The sequence below is a fragment of the Rattus rattus genome, chromosome 1, assembly GCF_011064425.1.
Source record: "Rattus rattus isolate New Zealand chromosome 1, Rrattus_CSIRO_v1, whole genome shotgun sequence".
In the NCBI taxonomy this organism is placed as follows: Eukaryota; Metazoa; Chordata; class Mammalia; order Rodentia; family Muridae; genus Rattus; species Rattus rattus.
The window spans coordinates 121,398,829-121,422,247 of record NC_046154.1 but is presented as its reverse complement, the minus strand read 5'-3'; the positions used below and the strand labels follow the sequence as shown (position 1 = coordinate 121,422,247).

General features: G+C 43.1%; 1 protein-coding gene across 1 annotated transcript in view; it reads left to right on the top strand.

The window, feature by feature from the left end:
• The first annotated feature begins 8,132 nt into the window (after positions 1-8,132).
• Positions 8,133-23,419, top strand: part of Faxc (failed axon connections homolog, metaxin like GST domain containing) — a 61,723-nt gene continuing 46,436 nt past the window's right edge. The window contains exons 1-2 of the mRNA XM_032905212.1: positions 8,133-8,782; positions 13,619-13,754. Of these exons, the coding sequence (XP_032761103.1) occupies positions 8,517-8,782; positions 13,619-13,754 (402 nt within the window). The 5' untranslated portion in view covers positions 8,133-8,516. The remainder of the gene's footprint in view (positions 8,783-13,618; positions 13,755-23,419) is intronic.

Sequence of the window (23,419 nt, the reverse complement as noted above, 5' to 3'; positions counted from 1 at the left end):
CGACTCTCTAATCTAGTACTGCTTTGTTGCAACCTCACACCCCCCTGCTCAGGTCGCTGCCTTATTTAAATATCTTTGTTCTTTGTAGTGGGTTGGTCTGACACTGTTTCTATTCTAGTGCTAAATACTGGCTTCTCAAGATGTGACTGCTCCCACCCAAGGAACAGATCCTTACACACACCGAATGATGCTATGTGGACCTTGCTTCCCAAATTAACTGGTCGATAAAAGGCTGTGATTGGATAGTGGAGGGAGAAGGGTGGGGCTTGAGGATTGAGTGACGGGGTTGTAGGTAGAGGGGAAAGAGGAAGAAAGAAGCTAAGGGTGGAGGAGGCTTCCATGAGAGGAGATGGACCACGACCACTAATCAGCCAGGAGAAACAGCAAGTAACAAGGGACTTCGTAGTTAGGGAACAAGTCAGTATAGCTCTAAACCTGCCCAATCTAGGCTATGCCTCATAAATAAAATACCCGGATTGTGTGTCTTTTATCTGGGCTTGCTAGGATAAAAAATTCTTTCCATAACTGTTCTCTTTCTTAAGTCTTTGCTGAGTAACTCCAGTGGGCAGTCCTTGTATGCACTGTTCTGCTTGTCAGTGATGATAGGGCCATATCTCTTGGGGGTCCCATCTCCACAGAGACATTGGCCTAAGATTCTTTTTTTTTTTTTTTTTTTTTTTAAGATTTTATTTTTTTTATACAAGTGAGTACCCTGTCACTCTCTTCAGACACACAAGAAGAGGGAATCAGATTGTGTTGCAGATGGTTGTGAGCCACCATGTGGTTGCTGGGAATTGAACTCAGGACCTCTGGAAGAGCAGTCAGTGCTCTTAACCGCTGAGCCATCTCTCCAGCCCCTGGCCTAAGATTCTTAATCAAATTTCAGTCCCTTGAAGATATCCCCTCCTCTACACTGAGAACTATGGGCGTCTGTAAAGATCACACACTGCCGAAGGTTAGCAGGAATGCCGAGTTAGCAGAACTCCCCGTCCTACCTGATTCATCACTGGTTGATCAAGTTCTCTTACCAGACTCCACTCACCAGGCCATTGCTCATCACCCTGACGTGTCTTTAGCAAATATCATCTCTGGTTCATTTTGTTTGCACGCTCTCTTCCCCACAGCTGTTTCTTGGCTGGAAGGTTCCTCTTTTCCTTGTACTCAGAACAAAGCTCAGTCTGTCAGACTTTAGACTGCACAATCCCATGACAACCAGTCCTTGAGTGAAGCCTTCCTCACTGTCTTTTATGCATTTCACAATAGTTCAGTGTGGTGCTTCATTCTGTATTCCCAGCACTCAGAGGCTCAAGCAGGAAGATTGCCTTGAGTTCCAGACCAGTAGGTCTACATACGCATTTCAAGGTTAGCCTGGGCTACAGATTGCGAGTATGTGTAAATAGACAAACCAAAGAAAATAACATGAAAATCATGATTGAAAGTCAAAAAGAGAAGAAAAATTCTTGAAAGGCAAAAAACTATATAATCTACACTCACAAACCAATCTATATGTAAAGAGTTTTCTTTTAATTACAAGCTTCTAGAACTCAATAAAACCGAAGAGACCAATGGAAAAGAAACAGATAATTCATATAACACTCAACACAAATGCATCTTTCAAACGTGTACTTAGTTTGAGATACAAGAAAAGCAGAGTTTTATTTTCTTATTCGTTTATGAAATTAGTATTTTTTGAATCAAGGTCTCTATGTAGTCCTGGCTGTCCTGAAACTTGCTATGTAGAACAGGCTGGCCCCAAACCTTCCTCTGCTTCCCTAGATATGGGATAAAAAGCTATGTGCCACCATACCTGGCTTAAAAATTAACTTAAAATTGGTGTGTATGTGTATACACACATACACATATAAAACAAATATAAAATATATATTATTTCCTCACTCCTCCTCCCTTCAATCTTTTCCATGTTCCCACTCCCTAATTCATGTATTTTTATTATTGTTTTTAATGTTTTATTCTTTGTGAATTTCATATTATGCATGCTGATCCTACTCATCTCTCTGTCCCTTCATATCTGCTCTCCTTTCTTGCAACCTCCCCTCCAAAAGAAGATAAGTCATAAAAACGGCACCTACCCCATCTTAGTTAGGGTTTCCATTGCTGTGAACAGACCCCATGACCAAGGCAACTTTTATAAGGGCAACATTTAATCGGGGCTGGCTTACAGGTTCAGAGATTCAGTCCATTATCATCAAGGCATCCATGAATAGTGCTGGAGGAGCTGAGAGTTCTGCATCTTGTTCCAAAGGCAGCTAGGAGAAGACTGATTTCCAGTTAGCTAGGAAGAAGGTCTTAGAGCCCACACCCACAGTGACACACTTCCTCCAACAAGGCCACACCTCCAAATAGTGCTACTCCCTGGGCCAAGCATATTCAACCCCCCCACCCCCAAATATCTCTCTATGGAAGCTATGGTGTGTCACACAGTATACCCCTTTGCCCAAATAGCTTTACTTACAAATGTTCATAGCAATGAGTCACTGGTCTGGGTGAAGGCCTCTGGCTTCTGCTACACTATCAATGCTGGATCCTCACTGGGACACCTCTTGGATATTCTGTTGTTGTCCTGCATCATGCAGATCCTGCAGCTTTGGTTCTGCAGAATCAGCCTCTTCATAGACGGGTAGATGTTGGGATGGGCCACCTCAAAGCCCTGGATTTTGGCCTGAGTGGTAGCTGAGTTGGTCAGCATGCTAGATCTCCTCAGGCCGGTTGGCAAGTCTGGCGTTTTCTTCAAGATTGACTACAGCTGCCTGGTGTCTGCTTGCTGAAAGGACTGGGCTGTAGCTGCTGGTTTGTGCCTGGTGTTCTGCCTGCCTAGAGGAAGGGTCTTCAGCTGCTGACTCGTATTTAGTGTTTGCTATGGGACCTAACTGCTGCCAAAGAACAGGTCCACTTCCCCCATATCCTAATAACTTTTCTCTTCCACTACCTCTGCTGGATGGCAGAGAAGAGATTGAACCCTTATTAAAAGTAGGTTGCAAAAAATGTATGTCTACAATCATGGTTTCTGAAATTAAATTAGCATGGCTGACACATTTTGTTATAGCAATGAAAGAAACATTAAAAAAGGTTTATTATACACACTAAGGTCAGTAGTATCTGCTCTGGTGGCTGAATTCACTTAATTTGAGTTTCTAGGAACATACGACTCAATTGATTCCATTCGGTATTTTTTCCAAGCGCTCCTTCCTTGACTGCCTTTCTCACACCTGTCTGACTTACCTCTTACATTGTTTTGGCCCTTCCGGTTACCTTGATGTGCCTTCCTTTCTTGCTTTGCTCATGTAAATGTGAAACCAGTTTTGTCCTTTGTACTAGCAAACTGATACGCTGCTAAATTAACAAATGCTCCATCCTTTAATGAAGCATTTTCAACTCATCTGAGCCTGTTTATCAGTTCCTGTTTTCCTTCTCAACACTAAGCTAGTCTCATAGGAGATGCTTTCTGAGAGCTGCTTAAAGATTTATAAAATGCTCACGTCCAGTGGATCAGCAAAGCACATAGATAAAGCCACTTCATGGTGACAGAATAGCTTATAGATATAATGTTCATCGTTGGATCTGGTAGTGCAGGTCTGCCATCCCAGTTCCTTGAAGGCTGAGGTGGGAAAGTGGACAGTTCAAGGACAGCCTGAGCAACTTAGTGAGGCTTTCCCAAAATGAAAAATGAAGGCCAGAGTGCTTGCCTATCACATGCAAAACTATTGGTTCAGTTCCTGGCATTAAAAAAAAATCACCTTCTCCCAGGCGAATAGGGAAATACTAGATTTTTTCTTTACAAATAATTTTAGTCAGGATTACTGTTACTGTGATGAAACACCATGACCAAAAGCAACTTGGGGAGTGTACTGGCTGGTTTTGTGTGTCAACTGGACACAAGCTGGAGTTATCACAGAGAAAGGAGCCTCTCTTGAGGAAATGCCTCCATGAGAACCAGCTGTAAGGCAATTTCTCAACTAGTGATCAAGGGGGGAGGACCCAGCCCATTGTGGGTGGTGCCATCCCTGGGCTGGTCGTCCTGGGTTCTGTAAGAAAGCAAGCAAGCCAGGGGAAGCAAGCCAATAAGCAGCACCCCTTCATGGCCTCTGTATCAGCTCCTTCTTCCAGGTTCCTACCATGTGTGAGTTCCTGTCCTGACTTCCTTTGGTGATGAACAGCAGTGTGAAAGTGCAAGCTGAATAAACCCTTTCCTCCCCAACTTGCTTCTTGGTTATGATGTTTGTGCAGGAATGGAAACCCTGACTAAGACATATTCCTTCTATATGGCAGACAGTATGCCAGCAGCCATGCATGGTAGGAAAGGCCATACAGGTGATAGATAGCCCACAGGGCCATTGTATGAGACTCTCTTGGATTTTAATTCTGGGAATTAGGTCCTGCTGGGACCTTGGTTTATTTGCTTGGGGACAGGTGAAAACATGTCTAAGAAGTCTTGTTTTGAAAAAATAACCGAAAAATCTATGTAGCACAATACAATATAGGCAAGGGTTCATTCAGTTAACTAGTTCCCTCCCCTTTCAACAGTTTGACTTACGTTAATTTTGAAAAAAAAAATTGCTTGAAAAATACTTTACTAGTTCACAATTAATTGTGATTTTAATATTATTATAGGGGAAATTAAAACTCCTCCTTTGGGTTCTTGTTCACAAAAGGACTTAAAAATTGTCAGGAGGAGCTTGAGGACAACTTTATCAGATTAGCGTCAGCCTTCATGAGGTGGTGGTCTCTTGGCCAAATGATTGACAGGCCCAGATGAATTAACTCTTAAGGGAAAAGACAATAGTATGAAACGTTCTATTCTCCAGAGAAAACTCATTTTCCACCCAGGGCTAGAAGTATATTCCATTTTTTTTGACTCGGAGGAATTACCAAAACTGACAAACTTAGTTGTGATGGTAGCGATAGAGTAAAGGTGCTGGCCCTTACTGGAATCTCCATACCATCTCAGTGACTAGTGGAGCCAAGGAGGGGTGTTAAAGCTCAGGCCTAACTCCCATACCCTTTGCCTTCAGAGATAAGGTGGGACTGCACCTGAGATCTGAGTGTCTATTCTGCTTTAAGAAGCCGTTCTTTACTTAGCGATGTTTTTGGGAGAGTTAAGTTTGATAGATGCTGACCCATACCTCAAGTATTTGCCATCACTTATTGCCTTTCACTTAGCTCTCTACACAGTCACAGGACAAAGCTGGCCTGAGTCATTGGTACAAAAGACTGGATATACCCTAGAAAGTCTTAAGCCTTGTCTCATGGACCTTCACCAGACCTACCCTCAAAGCACCACCGCATGACCAACAGTCAATAAGGGAAAAGTACAAGCATTCAAAATATCACAGTGTTTCTCTTCTCAACCCACCAGAGACACTAAATGTGTGAGAGTGAAAGACTGAAATGGAAATCGCTCAGAGTTCATGCTGTACAGTTTTTATCTTTGGTTTTAATTTTACAATCATTTCTAAATGTAGATGGTATAGCCACAGACAAATTATGTTATCCATTGCTTTTAAAATGGTTTTAATTTGTATATCTTTTGTACATGTGTCTATCTTAGATTTTGGCTAATTTTTAATTGGTTTGTTAACATTGGTGCTGCCAACTGTCAAGATAATAAGAATAAATTGATTTGGAAATCTAAAAAAATAAAAAAATAAAAAAAAAAGAGAAGCTGTTCTTTAAAGAACGTTCTTTAAAGTCTTCTGGTCCCTCAACAACTGGAGCAGGGGCTGTCCCAGAGCCTGTTACCTGCCTGTGGATCCCACACCCCTAAATGAACCATCTCCTCTGGCGTCAGTGGGAGAGGATGCCCCTAGTCCAGCCTAGTCACACAGTGACTTACAGGGTGTGTGTGTCTTTGCTCTCGAGTATTGTGTTAGTGCATGGTGGATGAGACCCAGAGGGGGACCTCCCTTTCTCAGAGAAGGTGGAATGGGGAGAGGACTTGCATGAGGAGGACTGGGAGGGGAAGAAGGGCTGACATTGGGTTATAAAGTGAATAAATAGAACAGTCAGTCTTCCCAGCTCTATGGTTAACCCACTTCTGTTTAACTATTTGTCTGATTAATTTTTGAATTTTTGTTTTCGTTCTTTCCGGACAGGGTCTCTCTTTGTAGCCCTGGTTGTTCTGGAACTCACTCTGTAGACCAGTCAGGCTTCGATCTCAGAGACCCACCTGTCTCTGTCTCCCAAGTACTGGGATTAAGACAAGCACCACCACGATGGACTGCTTAGATGTTTAGCTTCCTTCTGCTGAGTTCATCACCTGGAGCCTTGGGTTGCCTTCTCCCTGTAGCTGGATCATGCGCCTTTGTGGATATGCTTTTCTAAGCGAGACTTAGGTTGACCTTGGATGAAAAGCTGGCTAAAGGCTTGCATAGCTGTTCCCTTAATGGGAGGGGGCTTTCCTTGTTCCCTCAAAGTGTACTTGATTCAAAGTGTTGGCTTCTCAGAGTCTACTAACTCCTTCATCATATCTGGCTATAGTAGTAATAGTATTTTGTCCTCCATGGCATGCTAAAATTTAACCTGCATGTCTTAGGGTTTTACTGCTGTGAACAGACACCAAGACCAGGGCAAGTCTTATAAAGGATAACATTTAATTGGGCTGGTTTACAAGTTCAGAGGTTCAGTCATCGAGGTGGGAGCAGGGCAGCGTCTAGGCAGGCATGGTTCAGGAGGAGCTGAGAGATGTACATCTTCATCTGAAGGCTGCTAACGGAAGACTGACTTCCAGGCAGCTAGGAGGAGGATCTTAAGCCCAAGCCACAGTGACACACTTACTCCAACAAGGCCACACTCCCAAGTAGTGCCACTCCTTGGGCCAAGCGTATGCAAAACCATCACACTGCATCAGATTAAGATGCCGTTTTGGTTTCTCTTGTGATTTTACTTGACCTCTAGTTGCTTCATAAAGATACTCACCTGAGAGTATCTCTGAATATTTACACCATATTTGAGTCAAAGGCCAGATAATACTCAATAACTTTCTGATACTTGTGAGAAGCCACTGAAGACAGCAGCAGATTCATGGAAATGAGCTGCAGTAAGTGGCGCCATGGGGTTACCACATTAAAATCTGTCCCATTTCTAGCTTGTTTTCTGGATGTAAGATTATTCAATTATTGATTCTCTTTCCCCTTCCTGTATCTAAGGCCCCGGTAGCTCCTTGGTCCCTAGCCCAGGCTGGCATTCTAGTGACTCCCTCTGTCACTGCATGGGGTTGCTTCCTGTATCCTTGTCATGGATGTTCAAATCTGACTACATACTCTATCTCCTGAAAGGTCAATAACTCCCTCTGGGATGGAGGTAGGGACCCCTGAAATTCTTGTCAACTTGTCGAGGGCCTCTCCATCTATCTATGGTGGCAATCAAGCCCTTGTTTTATTTCTAGCATCACTGTACCACCTGTTTATTCTACGAGGGTGAAGTCCAGGAAATGGGAGCCCCTTTCATCAGCCCCTCAGACTCTGCTGTCTTGGGGGACGGATATATTCTTATATTCATACTTGAATTTTAGTTGTGACAAATCTTATGTCTTCAGCATCTTTTACTTCTTCTAAACTGAAGCTGCCCATGCTCTGGCTAGAAAACATGGTCTTGTTCTCTACGGTTAAGGATTTAAAGGACCCAGAACATTCCTTGCTGGTAGAGAGCTTGCCTGGCTGTGTAAGGCCCTAAACCCAATCCCCAATCAATCTCTTCAGGCTTATCCAGGGTGGGCAAACCACAGTTGCTTCTTTTACAAATTTTCTGCACCCAAAGGGAAGGAGACCCACCGAACGTGGTATTCAGTGATCTTCTTGATAACGATTTCTGAGGAGGGAATGATTTCTCACCAAGAGTACTTTCTGCTGTTATTTGTCAAGGCAGACAGCACTTCATTAGTACCCTGCCCAGGACCTAGGTGCTTGTGCTCCCCTGGGCGCTTTAAAGCAACCAGAGCAGACACACTCCCGACCTTAATCTGCCCTGGCCCAAGGTTTCCAGTTGGTGGCTTAGGGCAGGTGAGTCCGGTGTCCTGCAAGGCGCCTGCAGGCGGGAGAGGGTGGGATCGAGGGCGGCGGCTCTGGGCTCGGCTCAGCCGCAGTCATCGCAGCCTCCCGCACCGCCCGCCTCCCGGATCCCCGGCGCCCAGCCCCGCAGCTGCGGCCGAGTGGAAGCAGCGCACCGCGGGGATGCTGGGCGGGGGGCAGGGCGCGGGGTAGGTGACTTTATCCCGCCTCTGTTGCCCGGCCCTGGGGAGCAATGACATCACGTGGCCTTTTCCACGCACCGACACAAAGAACGCCTGCGAGAGGCCTCGGCCAGGGAGGCCGGCGGCCGCCGCTGCCTCGCCGGGCCCCGGGGCCCCGTCAGCCCGGCTCTCCGCTCGCCACCCGCGCCCTTCCACTACCGCCTCCGCCTGCGCCCCCTGCGCACCGTTGAGCCCGCCCGCCCGGGCGCCGGCCCCTTCCCATGCGGGCGGCGCGGGCCCTGGGAGGGGCGCCCGGAGCCAGCCGCGCAGCATGCACTGGGGGGTTGGCTTTGCCTCGTCCAGGCCGTGCGTGGTGGACCTGAGCTGGAACCAGAGCATCTCCTTCTTCGGCTGGTGGGCCGGGTCCGAGGAGCCCTTCTCCTTTTATGGGGACATCATCGCTTTCCCTTTGCAGGATTACGGTGGGATCATGGCAGGGCTGGGCTCGGATCCCTGGTGGAAGAAAACCCTTTATTTGACCGGGGGAGCTTTGCTGGCCGCGGCTGCGTATCTGCTCCACGAACTCCTGGTCATTAGGTGAGCCAGAGAGAGGGCCCCGAAGCGGGCGCTGACCGGGGCAGCTAGCCTGGGTAGGGCTGGCTCGAAGGGGGTTCCGGAGCCAGCCCCTAGGTCCCGCAGCTCAAAGGTCCAAGTGTCCTCACTCATCCTCAACCCCCTAAGGCGTTTCATGGCCACCTAGCCACTTGTGAGAGGCCATTTAGAATTGATGGGTGAATTGAATTGGGAGGGGAAAGAAAGCATTTGCCTTCCATCATTTCCATGCTAAAAGCAAAGTGCTGTGAGTCACTAGTGTTATGGATCAAAACAATCCGCTAAAGCCCATAGGAAGATTCTAACTGCAATCAATGCATTTGTACCAATAGACGAAAGCTCTGTAGAAATACTAAGACACACTTTTATAAACGCCTAATTGGTTTATAGGTAATAATGCTGGAACAGCAGCTATTAGCCTCATCTTTACTTAAAAGGTTAGTTCTCTCTTATTCCTCTCGGTAAATGTCAACATTATTAAGAGACTGCAGTTCTGCTTTGTGCAAACCTGTTCAGTTTTGAATGCAGCCTTAACCTGCTTACCTGCTTATCTGGTGTGGAACTGTGAGCACCTTCGGGCTTAAATGCGATCGTTGTGCGAGCAGTAGGAGATCTGAGGGCAGCACTAGCACATGGGGCACTTGACCTAACAGGGAGTCTCCCTGGGCTGTAAACAGTTTCATGGCCGCCTGCCGCAGAATGTGTACAGGGCTGACTTGAACATTACAATAAATGGAGGCTCCTGCTGTTGGTATTGCTAGTCCCATAGGTCTTCAGTGCAGTAGGTGGTAGATATTACAGGGTACCAAGAGAGTCTTTGGCTAGCCGGTGTGTCAATTTTGGGTTAAAATTTCCATGCATTTGGGGCCCCAGTCTCTGGAGATTGTTGGAGGCAGAGCACTTTTCAGTAGCTCAGAATTTCTCTTCTGGCCAGTATTTTCAAAGGAGCAAGGGTGTATTTGTACCATATTTTCCAGGGGTAGGGTAAAAGAGGGGGCATGGTTCTAGAGGTTATAAAGCGGCTGGTGACCTCTAATGGACTTTGGGAAGTCCAGGAGGACACTATGATAGCCCTACTGAATTCACACTATTCGTTGGTTCTGAAAGGATAAGGAATCATTTGGACCTGAGAAAATGTGTTGGCTCTCATATTATTTAGCCACAATAATGGAAGACTGAGAAGTTTATTTTAACTTCAGAGCATCTCATTGAGCACAGCGTCTTGAATTTAGTTGAGCCAAACACAAAAGTTTTAACGTGAGATATCATCAAGATTACTCCCCTTGGCTCCAGTCTTTAGGACTCTATTTTCAAGTCAGGTTTCAGTCCATATAAAGACACCCCACATCTGTGCAGTGTTTTTTTTTAAACAGTAGCCTGTTGTTTCTCAGTTGTATTTCAGTCCAAAGCCTATGAAGACTGTCCCCGTACCATGCAGCTTCCCAGCATTTCTCCAGTTGGTGGAGAATGAAGGCTTCATATGGCTGAATCCAAAATGTGGCTTCGATGACCTTGCAGAAATAATGGGGCCTTGGGCGCTCCCTTTGGAATAGACCACACCCTGGAAGCTTTGGACCCTATATATTCTTGAGCCCTCTGCCCAGGCTAGCTCCTTCCCCATTGTGGTGGCCATAAGTCCCAGGCTAGCTCCTTCCCCATTGTGGTGACCACAAGCCCTAGACTAGTTCCTTCCCCATTGTGGTAACCACAAGCCCCAGCTCTGGATCTTGACATGAATCAAGGGGTTTTAAGATCCATGTTTGTTTAACTTTTGTTTCTTGACAAATGAATTGATAAACCCCTATTATAATACAAACTGAAAGAAGGCAGCTGGATTTTTGGGAACTTAGTAGTTCTCTGTCTCTGTCTGTCTGTCTGTCTCTCTGTGTGTGTGTGTGTATGTGTGTGTGTGTGTGCGTGCGCGCGCGCGGGCATGATTGCATGTATCTTTAACAGCTCCCACTGTGGAGTGGGAGGGGTTAGGTAACCTGCTGGTGATCACACAGTAACAGGATAACACTGAGGTTCCAGTGTGGAGCCTGGCTGCTTGGGAGAAAGTGCTCACTTTGAGGGGCTCTGTTAGGGGAAAAGGAAGGACCTGGGAACAGGGGCATTTCCTGGGAAGTGAGGCCTGTGATCAAGACTCAACTTTCTGCCAGCGTCCAGAGATCTACGGAGCAGACAGGAGCAGTGAAGACAGGCTTCAAAGGGTACAAGAGAGGAAGACTTTTACTTGCTGAGAAATCTAAGCTTCTGTACAGTTAGGCAAAATCGAAATGTGACGTGTATGGGAGGAAAATGAAGTGACCCCCACTGTCTGAGTTTATTGGCAACCGTCAACTCTCCCCTACTCTGCCTGGACTTTCTGTTGCCCAGAGTAGCCTTAATTATGGCTTTGTCTCAGAAAATAAACTTATAAGGTTAATTAAGAAGTTTAATTAATGAGCATAACCAATGCAGGTATTTTTTTTTTTTTTGGGTGATGCATGTTTTTTTTTATTTGCAATATATTTTTGGTGTTTGTATTTTTCCACTGTTCTATTTTAAAATAATTATCATTTTCATCCTTTGTCTTCCCAGAGTGGAGATGGCTTGGCATCTATATTAAATTCACTCAGCATCTGGAAATTTGGTTGTAAACCAAATGACTAAGTAATGACTTCATTACCTGGGGTGCATTTGCACTTTGTGCTCTCGAGCTAAAGGGTCCCTATCTGATCACCACGACTGACTCATTGCCTGTTGTAGAGGCATGATCATCTCTGGTGTCTTTAGAGCAGGGCCAGGGGCTAGCGAGTCTCCTATTAGGTTAGCCAGCTGGCCTCTGCAGGTGTTGTTATTCAAATCTCCTTCTAAGGCTGTTTTATGATAAAGTTGCACAGGAAGCAATTTATCCTGTGACCTTAAACTAAGGAGGGGTTCTGACATGTAGAAGGAGGCCTATGGAGACAGGTTGTTCGGGTTCAAATTTGATTCAGCCTTTTGATGCACACACACACACACACACACACACACACACACATTATATATTATATAAATGGGTTGTACTAGGGATTGATCCCAATGCTTCACCCAGGGAAGCCAAGTACCCTACCATAGAGTTATATCCTCATTTTTCACTCATTTTTTTTGGCATTTATTTTTGACGTGGTCTAACTGAATTGCCTAGGCTGCTCTTAAACTTGCAATTTTTCTTGCCCAAGCCTTCTGAATAACTGAAATCTGCTGCCATTCTTGGCCTGACAGACTTGGTCCTAAATTGGTGTTCCTCAGGCAAATTGCTTTCTGACTTTGAAGTTTCCCATCTACTACAAAACATTAGTACGGCATCCCAAATTTAAACTCAAGCAATGCCCGCTTTAGAGTGGGATCAAGTAGGCTAATACGGGCCATGTCTGTGGCGTCACTGGCACATGCTGGACATAAGCAGCATCTTTGTGACTGCGATGGGGCCTAAATTAGTCTTTAGAACTTGACTCTTTGGGCCAGAGAGGCAGAGGATTTCCTATTTACCTCCTTTTAGTTCTTAAACCTTTGCCTCTCTGATTTATACGAAAACATCACTTTGTAGTGTGAATTATTGTCCTGGGCAAAGTCAGTTGTGAAGTGTAGAGTTCATATTGTCTACTAATAGAGTCAAAAAGTGGGTCCTGGATTTCAATATCTGACCTCCCACACATTTCATAGTACATACAACCTTGGTTTTGTAGTGAATGCTTTTAATCTTTTGGCTTGTGATTTAGAATGAGTCACTCTGAGCAATTTAAATGGAGTAGGCTCTCAGTTGGTAAACCCCAAAAGAACTTGTTATGGAGATGCTGAAACTAGTGAGCACCATGTGGGGATGGTCACAAGCCATTTCTTCTTGGCCAGAAGTAGGTGTAGAACTAAACTGGGATTTGGAGAGGGGAAGCATGGTGGTGGGGGTGGGGGCAAGCTTGAGAATGTAGTTTATCTGACTGGGAAATGCTAGGCACACAAAACGGTGGAAACTGTAATAGGTCCCTGAGGGGTGTGTAAGCCAGATTGGGTGAAACTGTAATTGTACAAGACCATATCTTGTTGTGTAAGAATAAATTCTTGCCAACTTTTAATGCTTGATAGCTTACTAAACGTTCACAGATACTTTTTTTTTTATTAAATCCATGTGACTGTCCATCTAGAAATGGGATTTTTAGTATTAGAGTTCCTGGAGATGTGGGTCATAGTGCAGCCTGCCCATTCTGTTGTCTCCTCATCTTATGGAGAAGGGTCTGGTTCAAGGGATTGTCTAATGGAGGCACTGCCCAGGTTCTGCAGAGAACTATCAATGTGACCATCTCTGTACCCAGGATTCTCTGTAGCCCAGGTAGACCTTGAACTTGTGATCCTTCTGTATCTGCCTCCTAGAGCCAGGATTAGAGGCCTGGAGTACCATTCTCACCTTCTAGCATTTGCAATCCATAAAATATATGGAATATATCTACTTTATAAGGTTGCTTTGGAGATTAACTAAAACAATGCCCGGGAAACATGCACAGTCAGGTGGAACATGGTAAATGCAAAATGCCTGTCCCCCAAATACCCCTCTCGCCCTTGGGCTCCACATAATAAAAGCTAGTTGATTTGTAATTACTTCCCAGAGCCACCAAGTTACAGTCACTTCAGAGTTTGTAAGATCCTCCTGCATGTCCGCTATGCTTCTGGTCTCTAAACCCCAGACGAGGTAAGACCTAACACACACACTTCCACGTGTCCATAGAGGACTACAGTCCTTCAGGGTCCTCTTGAGAACTAAGGAAACAGAAAACTAACATGCAGGCTGTTCTTTATTTCTGACAGGAAGCAGCAAGAGCTCGACTCCAAAGACGCCATTATTTTGCATCAGTTTGCAAGACCTAACAATGGTGTCCCCAGCTTGTCTCCTTTCTGTTTGAAAATGGAAACTTACTTAAGAATGGCCGACCTTCCCTATCAGGTACCTGTTTGCAAATGTGTTTTACTCTTATGCCATTGATATCACCTAGAGGGAGGGGTAGTTGATGTCAGAAAAGTGAATATCAGTGTAGGCAGGGTCTGAAGGTAACAGTGCCGAGTCCTCAGTAAGACAGGCATGTGATTCCAGGGTCTATTAACGTCTTTTTGCATCAGTTTTAATGAAGGACTCAGTATTTCTTTTAATGTGTTCTTTGGTGGGAGGTTTGGATAGGCATACAGAGCAGCTGGTGAGAAATGTAAGTGTGTGACTGCCTGGTGGGACTTTTAGGTTTTCATTTGTCATTTTGTCCTCCATGAGTGTGGGGTTAAAGGGCACACTAGATTGGCAGTTCTAGGGCCTGAAGCTTTGCCTCATGTGTACCAGACAAGGGCTTCCCACCCAACTACAGCTCCGTCTTTGAATAGACTTTAACTTCCCTATGTTTTGCTCAAGTGGCTATCAAGGAAGTACCTGTTCATTTCAGCATTAAAGAATCAATTAAAAGATATTGGAGAGATGGGTTGGTGATTAAGAGCATTTGTGACTCCTGCAGGACCCTGGTTCGGTTCCAACACCTACCTGATAGTTCATGGTCATGTGTGACTTTAGTTACAGGGGATCCCATGTCTTCTTCTGACTTTAGGCACCAAGACAAGCAAAAACCAGACATATAAAGTAAATAAATAAAAAGTATTATAAGAAGAAATTCAAGAAAAAAGAAGGAAAAAGAAACGCACATACCCATACATACATGCATATACATACACATTCATATGTAATAAATAATTTGCAAGTATTTTCACCCTGTGAAAAAAGAAAATATGTGAGAATCTTAATTATGGCTAATTAGTGATGTTTAGAAATGGATAATTTAAACAAACACCATTTCATAGAAAGAGTAAACAAAAGAATGTACTTGAAGACGTCCGTTTTCCCCTCAGTAACCCTGGAGATGGCTCACACATGGCTGCATTATTGCTGTTCTTGTCATTACTCTATGTAGCTTAACTTTTCCCTTATGCTTCCCTTTTAAACAAATTCTAGCTGGGTGTAAGTTTACTGAAGCTCCATTTCTATAAGTTTTTAGGTTATGGTCAGAGAAAATAGTCTCTGATGCCAGTCCTTCAGTTTACTGAGACTTTATCCAAATGTGTAAGTTTTTCATTCAGCGCAGGCAGGGTTTCTCTGTGTAGCACTGGCTGTCCAGGAACCCACTCTGGCCTTAGAGTGAGCTCTGTCTTCCAACTCACAGAGATCCGATTCCCTCTGGGATCAGCCTGCCCCTGTCTCTCAAGAGCCAGGACTAAAGGCACCCGCCACCACCTCCTGGCAGTTATTTTTCTTTTTTAATAGTGAAAATAATTAATTAAATCTTATCAGTATGCATCTGTTTATCTGTTTACTTGCTTGAACATGTTTGCTGTGTCTTTTAGAGCTGCACTTTTGCGTTTTAAAAATGGTTTGCCTTTGCTTCCCAAAGGGTAAAAGCAGTCAAGTCTTCATTGATTGGTCTCTTTTTGTTGTTTGGTTCATACTTTTATACTGTTTGTATATTTGAGGTTTTATTATTAGGTACTTATACCACAGAGGATTGCATTTCAAAGTGTTTTAGTGTTCAAAGTACAGCTCCAATTATTGTCCCTTGTGATGATTTAAAATTGGACTTGTCACATAGTGAGGTGGATTCAGCCCTCCCTTGGTTCTTATTCAGTTGGGATATCTTTCTCTATCTCTTTATCTTTTATACATTTGCTTCTCATAGATATTGCATTGTCTGTATTGGATCCAAGAGTCTTACTAGCTTTGCATTCTGGAAATAGCATTCTTACATTTGGTAAATTTATATAAAAAATGTTTTACATCCAGTTACCTATTTACCTATGCGTATCCTACACAGGCTATCTTTTCATTTGGGTAATTTCTCTCCCTCTCTCTTTTCCTCCCTTCCTTCCTTCCTTGAGACAGGGCCTTACTATGTAGCTCTGGCTGGCCTGGAACTTGCTATAATATACCAGGCTAGCCTTGAAATCTCAGAGATCTGCCCCTCCTCCATGCCTTTTGAATGCTGAGTTTAAAGGCATGCACCTGACTTTGGTGCGTCATTTCTTGATGAATATTTTCCTGTTAAGTCTCCATGGCTTGGAATTCTGAAACAGCTTCCTCCACCTCCAGTTTCACATTTCATAAGTTTTCTTCCAAAATTCTTTACATTTAGTGTTTTGAAACTATTACCCCAATGTCTTTTTTACTCTGATGTTGCTACTGAGAATTTTGTTGTTGTTGTTGGTGGTGGTTTTTAAAGACAGTCTCACTATGTAGTCCAGGCTGGCCTGGAACTTGCTCTGTAGGGTAAGCTGGCCATGAACTCAGTTTGTACCAGTAGCTAGAGTGAGTCCTTGAACTTGGTCCTCCTGCCTTTGCCTCTCAACTGCTGGCAGCTACTGAGAAACTTAACTTAATCTCATTGCTTTTTCTCTGACTTTTTTTAGAATTGGTTTTTAATCTTAATACTTAATGGTGCATTTCCTATCTATCTATCTATCTATCATCTATCTATCTATCTATCTATCTATCTATCTATCTATCTATCTATCTATCACCTATCTCTCTTATATATCTGTACCCTGTACTTTTTCAGCTTTTTATTTATTGTGTGTGCTCACGCACACGCACATAATACGTCTGCATACCATGGCACATGTGTGAAGGCCACACATGTGAAGTAGTCAGTTTTCTCCTTCTGCCGTGTGCAGCCTGGGGATGAAACTTAGGTCATCGGGCTTGGTGGCAGGTACTTTCGCTTGCTAAGCTACCTCACCAGCCCCTCTGGTTCTTTTTAAATTCTTTTGAGTTTTTTTTAATGTTTATTTATTTATTATACATAAGTACACTGTAGCTATCTTCAGACACACCAGAAGAGGGCATTGGTTGTGAGCCACCATGTAGTTGCTGGGATTTGAACCCAGGACCTCTGGAAGAGCAGTCAGTGCTCTTACCCGCTGAGCCATCTCTCCAGCCCTTCTTTTGAGTTTTTATGTGTCTTTTCTTTTTATAAATTTCTAAAGTCAACATAAAAAGCAATGGATTTGATTACAGCATGTTTTCTTTTATTAAAAATAATTGAGCCTTTTAACTCTTTAGAGATAATAAACCCAATAAGCATTAGCATAAATACCATTTCTTAGAACAATACATTTTCAAACACAGAAACATTTACTGAAAAAAGGAACTTTTTTTGCATCTTTATAAATCTGCTCTATTCTAGCTTATAAGGTAAATGCTTTAGGCTCATGTCCAATTTATATTCAATGTTTGTTGATGTCTGCAATCTATGAGGAAAATCTAACCCCACAAAGGTGCATGGTTTAGAAACGGAAAAGTTTGATTTTGGTTTTGTTGTTGTTTGGATAGTGGTCTGTTTGGTTGTGAGTGTCACATTTTCTTACATATGTGTCATTATACTTTTACATATTACTTTTACATATTACTTTTACATATGTGTCATTATACTTTGCCTAATTTGACCCTCTCCTCCCCTGCTCCCCAACTCTATTGCTGGCTCAATTCTTCACCCCAAATAGTCTCTCCCAGTATTCAGGTCACATGAATTCCATTACTCTCTCTTTCCCCAACACTTAGGCTCTCCTTTTAGTTTTTGTGGGACACAGAAATGCATGCATATGTCTAAATTTAAATCTTAGTGTTTGCATATGAAAGAAAATGTGAGCGTGTTCTTCCTGAGTCTGGTGTGTCTCATTTACCAGAGTGATTTCCAGTTCAATCCATTTCCCAGTAAGTGACATAATTTCATTCTTTATGGCCCGGTAAAACCCCACTGTGTATACACAGCACATTTCTTTAATCATTCACGGATTGCCGGACACTTAGGCTGGTTTCGTCACTGGGCTGTTGGGAACAGTGCCTCACTAACTGTTGACTTAGATTCCTTCAGCTGTGCATCCAGAAGTGGTATAGTGGCTCACACGTTAGCTTTTTTGAGAAACCTTCATTCTGCAGGTTGGCTGCACCAGTTTATATTCAGGGTTCTAAGTGCTAAATGTCCCAGGGAGTGTTTGCTCTCATTTGTTGTCCCGGTGAGCGCCACTTGGACCGGACTGAGGTGACTATGAGCTTTTTAAAATTTTTTATTCTGGGAGAACTAATCATTAATATTTTAAAAATATTTCCTTTAATAATTGTTTGATTTTCTCCGTGCCTGTTCCCTGTTGTCTAGATGTTCGTCCTTCTGCTTTTCTCTCTCTTGACTCTGTGCTGTCCTGTAATTCTCTGCTGCCTCATGGAACTTTCCTTTTGCTGAGCATCCAATGCTGTATTCTGTTCTTGCAACCATTATGTTGCTGGGTTTTTTTTTTTTTTTAATGTTTTATTTTTTTAATTTTTAATTCTGTGTGCCTGTGTATCTAGGGCTGTGCACATGTGAGTCCAGGAGCTTGTGGAGGCCGTAGGTACCTGATTCCTTGGAGGCTGGATCACAGGTAGTTGTGATCTGCTGGATGTGGGTGGTGGGAATCAAACTTGGGTTCTCTGAAAAGCTGCGTGCTTTTAACTGTTGAGCCATCCCTCCAGCCCCTTGTGGTGTTTTCATCGGTTGTGTTCTTTCTTCTTTAGACTCTTTCCTGTGTAGCCTTGGTTGGCCATTCCTCTTGCCACCATTCTAGGTGTATGTCACCATTCCTGGCTAGCTGTTGACTAAGGTTGACTTTTTTCCCCTCCCCTCCCCCACCCCCTCCTCTCCTCTCACTTCCTCCCCTCCCCTAACCATCCCCCTCCTCTCCCCCCTCTCTCTCCAGGGTTTCTCAGTGTAACCTTGGCTGTCCTGGAACTCATTCTGTAGACCAGGCTGGCCTCAGACTCAAAGAGATCCCCCTGCCTCTGCCTCCCAGCGTGTGCCACCACTTGGCCCTTATATTTTCCTGAAAAGTGTGTCTCCTTAGTCAATTTTCCTAATCTCTCCCTTTGTCTGTGGGAGGATATTCATTATGCTAACTAGAAGCATTTGGGCTGACCCACTATTTTTGCCACGTGCTGCCTGTACGCAGCATGGTAGTCCTTTCTTTTGTGTTGTACTCATCAGAGGTCCACACTTTCTTTTTAGATCTCCTCTCAGGGTACTGGCTTTCCTCTCCAGGCTTTGTGCTGGGAAACAGCCAGAGCCCCTCCGTGGTCCTCGGCCTCCACTTCCTGTGTTCTGCTTATTTGCTCATCTTGCGTTTCAGCTCTCTGGCTTGATTTTCTGTTTTCTATGGACAACCTGTATGACTAATATAAAGAGCACCCCAGTGCTCCCCACAAGTTCACTTATGGTTATTATCTCACCTCCCTTGCTTTCGCTCTCTTTTAATATGCTTTTAGAAAGATATTTTTCACACACCATTCGAAAGTACTGTGCAAAAATCAAGACACTTCGTTTACAATGCTTTAACCTGCCCCCCCCCAATGTGAACAGTTTTTCTACAAAATTACAATATATATTAGGTACATGGGCTTTTCTCCAAGTGTTACAGTTTACAAAAGAGAGCCAAGTTGTTTCAAATGTAGCCCGTGGGAGGTGCTGGTGGTCTGGAGTACAGTGAGGATTCATTTTGTTACATAGTTAAAAGCAATTGAGCTGAAAATTTAGAGGTCAGTATAGCAAGTCAGAGCTCCAAGACTTTGAAATCTCACTTAGGCTTTAAAATTCATTATCTTAGAATGGCGATGATGATACCCAAAGGTTTTTCCTTAGATCTGGTCATACCTAAGTAAATTATAATTGTCTCTAATTTTAGCTACAAAGCAAATATTGATTATGAAAACATACTTGAGTTATCATACCCAGAATTGACCTATAGTTTTTATTTCTGTAGTTTGTTTTGTATTTTCTTAGGTAAAGGTCTCCCTTTGCAGCTCTGGATATCCTGGAACTCACTATGTAGTCCAGGCTGGCCTTGAACTCATAGAGATCTGCCTGTCTCTGCCTCCTGAGTGTTGGGATTAAAGTCATGTGTCACTATGCTCGGCAGGTGGCATCAGCTGGATGCTATGAGTCTAGGTAGTTGTTGCAATTTTTATTTTATTTTATTTTATTTTATTTTATTTTATTTTATTTGCAAGAGGAAGGTACTAGGTCAACCAATGTTCTCTGTATATGAGGCAAGTGATCTACCACTGAATTATAACCTCAGCTTTTAAATTTTGTTTTAATGTTCTCTTGCTCTCCTACCCTCTTTTCCCTTTGTCCCTTCTCTCCCATTCCCCTCCTCCCCTCTCTCTCTTTCTTCCTCTCTTCCCCTTTCTGCCCCCCACCCCCCCATGGCTGGCCTCTACTCTACTCCTCTACTCCTCTTTTCTACTCTTCTCTCTCTCTCTCTGTCTTTCTCTGCCCCTACTACCCTCTTAACTCCCCTCCTGAATAAACTCTATTCTATACTAAAAATAAATCTGTTTTGTTTGTTTGTTTTGTTTTGTTTGTCTGGTTTGCATATGCATATGTATGCATGTTGAAATTTGTGTGCTGGAGGTCCTAGGTTAATTATGAGACTGTTCCTTGATTGCTCTTCCACATTATTCACTAAGGCAGGGTATCTCAATCAAACCCAGAGCTTGCTGATTTCGTTAGTCTCACCAGCTTACTTTGGGATCCTGTCTCTCATCTCTAGGGTTGAATTACAGGTAAGCCATCACATTTACCCAGCATTTACATGGGCTCTAAACAACTAAACTCTGGTTTTCTTATTTTCATGGTAAGCATTTTAAAGTGTATTATTTTTTAGATAAGGTCTAATACATAGCCCAGACTAGCCTTGAACTCAGCTATGTTGTACACACTGCCTCAGCCTCTAGCATGCAGGGATATAAGCATATGCTACTATGCTTAGTTAGCACTGATTTTGAGGCAGAATATTTGTTTTTTTTTTGTTTGTTTGTTTTTTGTTTTTTTTTTTTCGGAGCTGGGGACCGAACCCAGGGCCTTGTGCTCGCTAGGCAAGCGCTCTACCGCTGAGCTAAATCCCCAACCCCGAGGCAGAATATTTGTATCATTTGCACTGTAGAATTCCTTCTGGTGGCATTGTTGAAGCTAGATTACATGTGAAGCAATGAATCTAAAAGGGACATGATGGGAGGATTCCAGTGCAGCAAGAGAAATTGGCAACAGGGGTAGTCTTGTGTGGTGATTTTACATCTCTAGAATACAAATGACAGAAATGTCAGGTGCACTAGTAACTTTTAGAGAGGTGTGACATTTCTTTTAACTAATATTAAAGATAATGTCTAAGTAGCACCCATGTATGATTGTGTAGGTTGCTTTCTGTATAACAGTATAAGGATAAAGGTTCGACTAGAGGAAGTTCCTTTTTTCTAAACTGTGCATAGGCAATCTGGTTTCATTACTATTTTATTTTGAGGCTTGACCTACTTTCATTTGATAATAAGCAATGAGATTAAGTATCAAGACTCTCTGAACAAAGACTAGTCTAATGAAGACAGTGGTAAGTGGCATTTACCTTCTTCACACTCTGCTTTTGACCCTCTGGAAAGGTGAGACCAGTTTGAGAAGTCCAGGACCCTGAAGCTCAGCCCAAGCTTGTGGCCATGAGATCTCAGAAGCAGGCCATACTCTAGTGCACACCATACAGAGACATAAAAATCTGGGTGTGATTTATGTAGAAACAGATTGAATGACTTACAAAATATGTATCTACCTAGTTCTTTAGTGTATGGGTGTTTTGCCATGTATTTTTTGTACGTATGTCTGTGGACCAAATGTGTGCGTGTGACTAGTGCTTGCAGAGGTCAAAAAAGGACATTAGATCCTCTGGGACTGTAGTTAAAGTGGTTATGGGCTGTCATATGAGTGCTAGGAATTGAACCCAGGTCCTCTGGAAGAGCAGCCAATATTCTTAACCATGGGGCCATATCTCCAATCCCAACTTCAACCATTTTTTTTTTTCAGAGCTGAGGACCGAACCCAGGGCCTTGTGCTTGCTAGGCAAGCGCTCTACTGCTGAGCTAAATCCCCAACTCCTTGATTTTTTTAATACAATAATTTTTATTAGGTCTTCGAGAATTTCATATATGCATACACTGTATTTACATCACATTTACAGTCACTTCTTTCCTCTAACTTAACCCTGAATCTACTTTTCCACCCCCTTTCCTCTTTATGTTTTTTTTTTTTTAAATAACTGACTGAATTCAATTTGTGGGGGCCCCATTTACTCATTGGTCTGGGGTCGACATGCATAAGGAAGATTTTTTTTCCCTCTCCTAGCAGCCATCCCCTGTCAATAGCTCCTCACGCCAGCCTCTTCTCTAACCATGCTGTCACTGACTGGCTTATCTCATACAGGTTCTGTGCAGGCAACCACAGCTGTGATGTGCTGTGAGAGTAGTGGTCCTATCATGTCCAGGTGGCTGCTGTGCTGTTGTCTCTCCGTGTGGGTGTTAATCCCCTAAAGAAACCAAATGAAACTTCATGCTTTTCCACCCAGGCCCCACTTCCCAAATAACAACTTGTAGGCCTATTATTTATTTTAAAAATGCCTAGGCCATAAGAAAAGCTTGTTCCTATTAGCTCATAACTTATTTAACCCGTTTATACTATTCTATGTCTGTCACATAGCTAGTTACCTCCTCAGTTTCTGACTGACTTCCCCAGAGTCCAGTGGGGGAAATCTCTGACACTGGCTGACTCTATCCCAGAGTTCCTCTCTTCCTGCCAGATGTCCCACCTTTTAATCCTGCCTCAGCTTATTGGCCATCAGATTTTTATTGACAGGTAATGCTTCCACACAGTACCCAAGATTATCCCTACCAACAAAAGATCCAGGAGTTTTTGTTTTATTTCTGAAATTCTTTAAGTTTTGGGATTACTAGGGAGAGTTGATTTGTGCTCTTCTAGAGTCTTCTGTTAAAATATACCTTTGTAAAAAGGTGTTTTCTTGTCTCAGGCTTGATCAGAATGTTGCTTTAGTTTTAGTTTGGTTTCTCTAGCAAAGAAAGTGGGTAATGACTAGCCTTTGCAACAGGGGTTGTCTTATCAGGCCTGTGAAGGAAGAGGCATTTATAGATTTTAGAATAGTTGGGGAAAAATAAAAATAATAATTAAGTTCAGATCTCAGTGTCCTGACTTTTTATTGGAAGCAGCCAAACTCGTTCCCTTGTGTTGACCCATGCCTGCTCTTCTGCTGCAATGTTAAGCTGTTAGTAGAGACTTTATAGCCTGGAGTATTTACTACCTGGCTTTCTGTAGGAAGATTTTGCTGACCTCTATTCTAGAGAAACACTTAAAGATGTTGAGGATTGTTATATTCCAAATTTCATCTAATACTTTCTTCTATTAAAAAAAGTCCACAACTTCCTATAGTTAAAATTGACATGCAACAAGTTGCACATGTTTCAAGTGTAAAATTTGTTAATTGTTTTAACGAGGTAAGTACTTATGAAGCCATTGTCACAATCAAGAGTGAAAGTATCAGCCAAGTGTGGTGGTGCATACCTGTAATCCTAGCACTTAGGGGTAGAAGCAGAAGGATCAGGAGTTCCAGACTAGCCTTAACTATGTGGCAAATTCAAAGCAACTCTGGAGTATTTAAGACTGTTTCAAAACAAAACACAGTGAAAGGATCGATTTTCTTCTGAGATTTTCATGAGCCTCTTTGAAA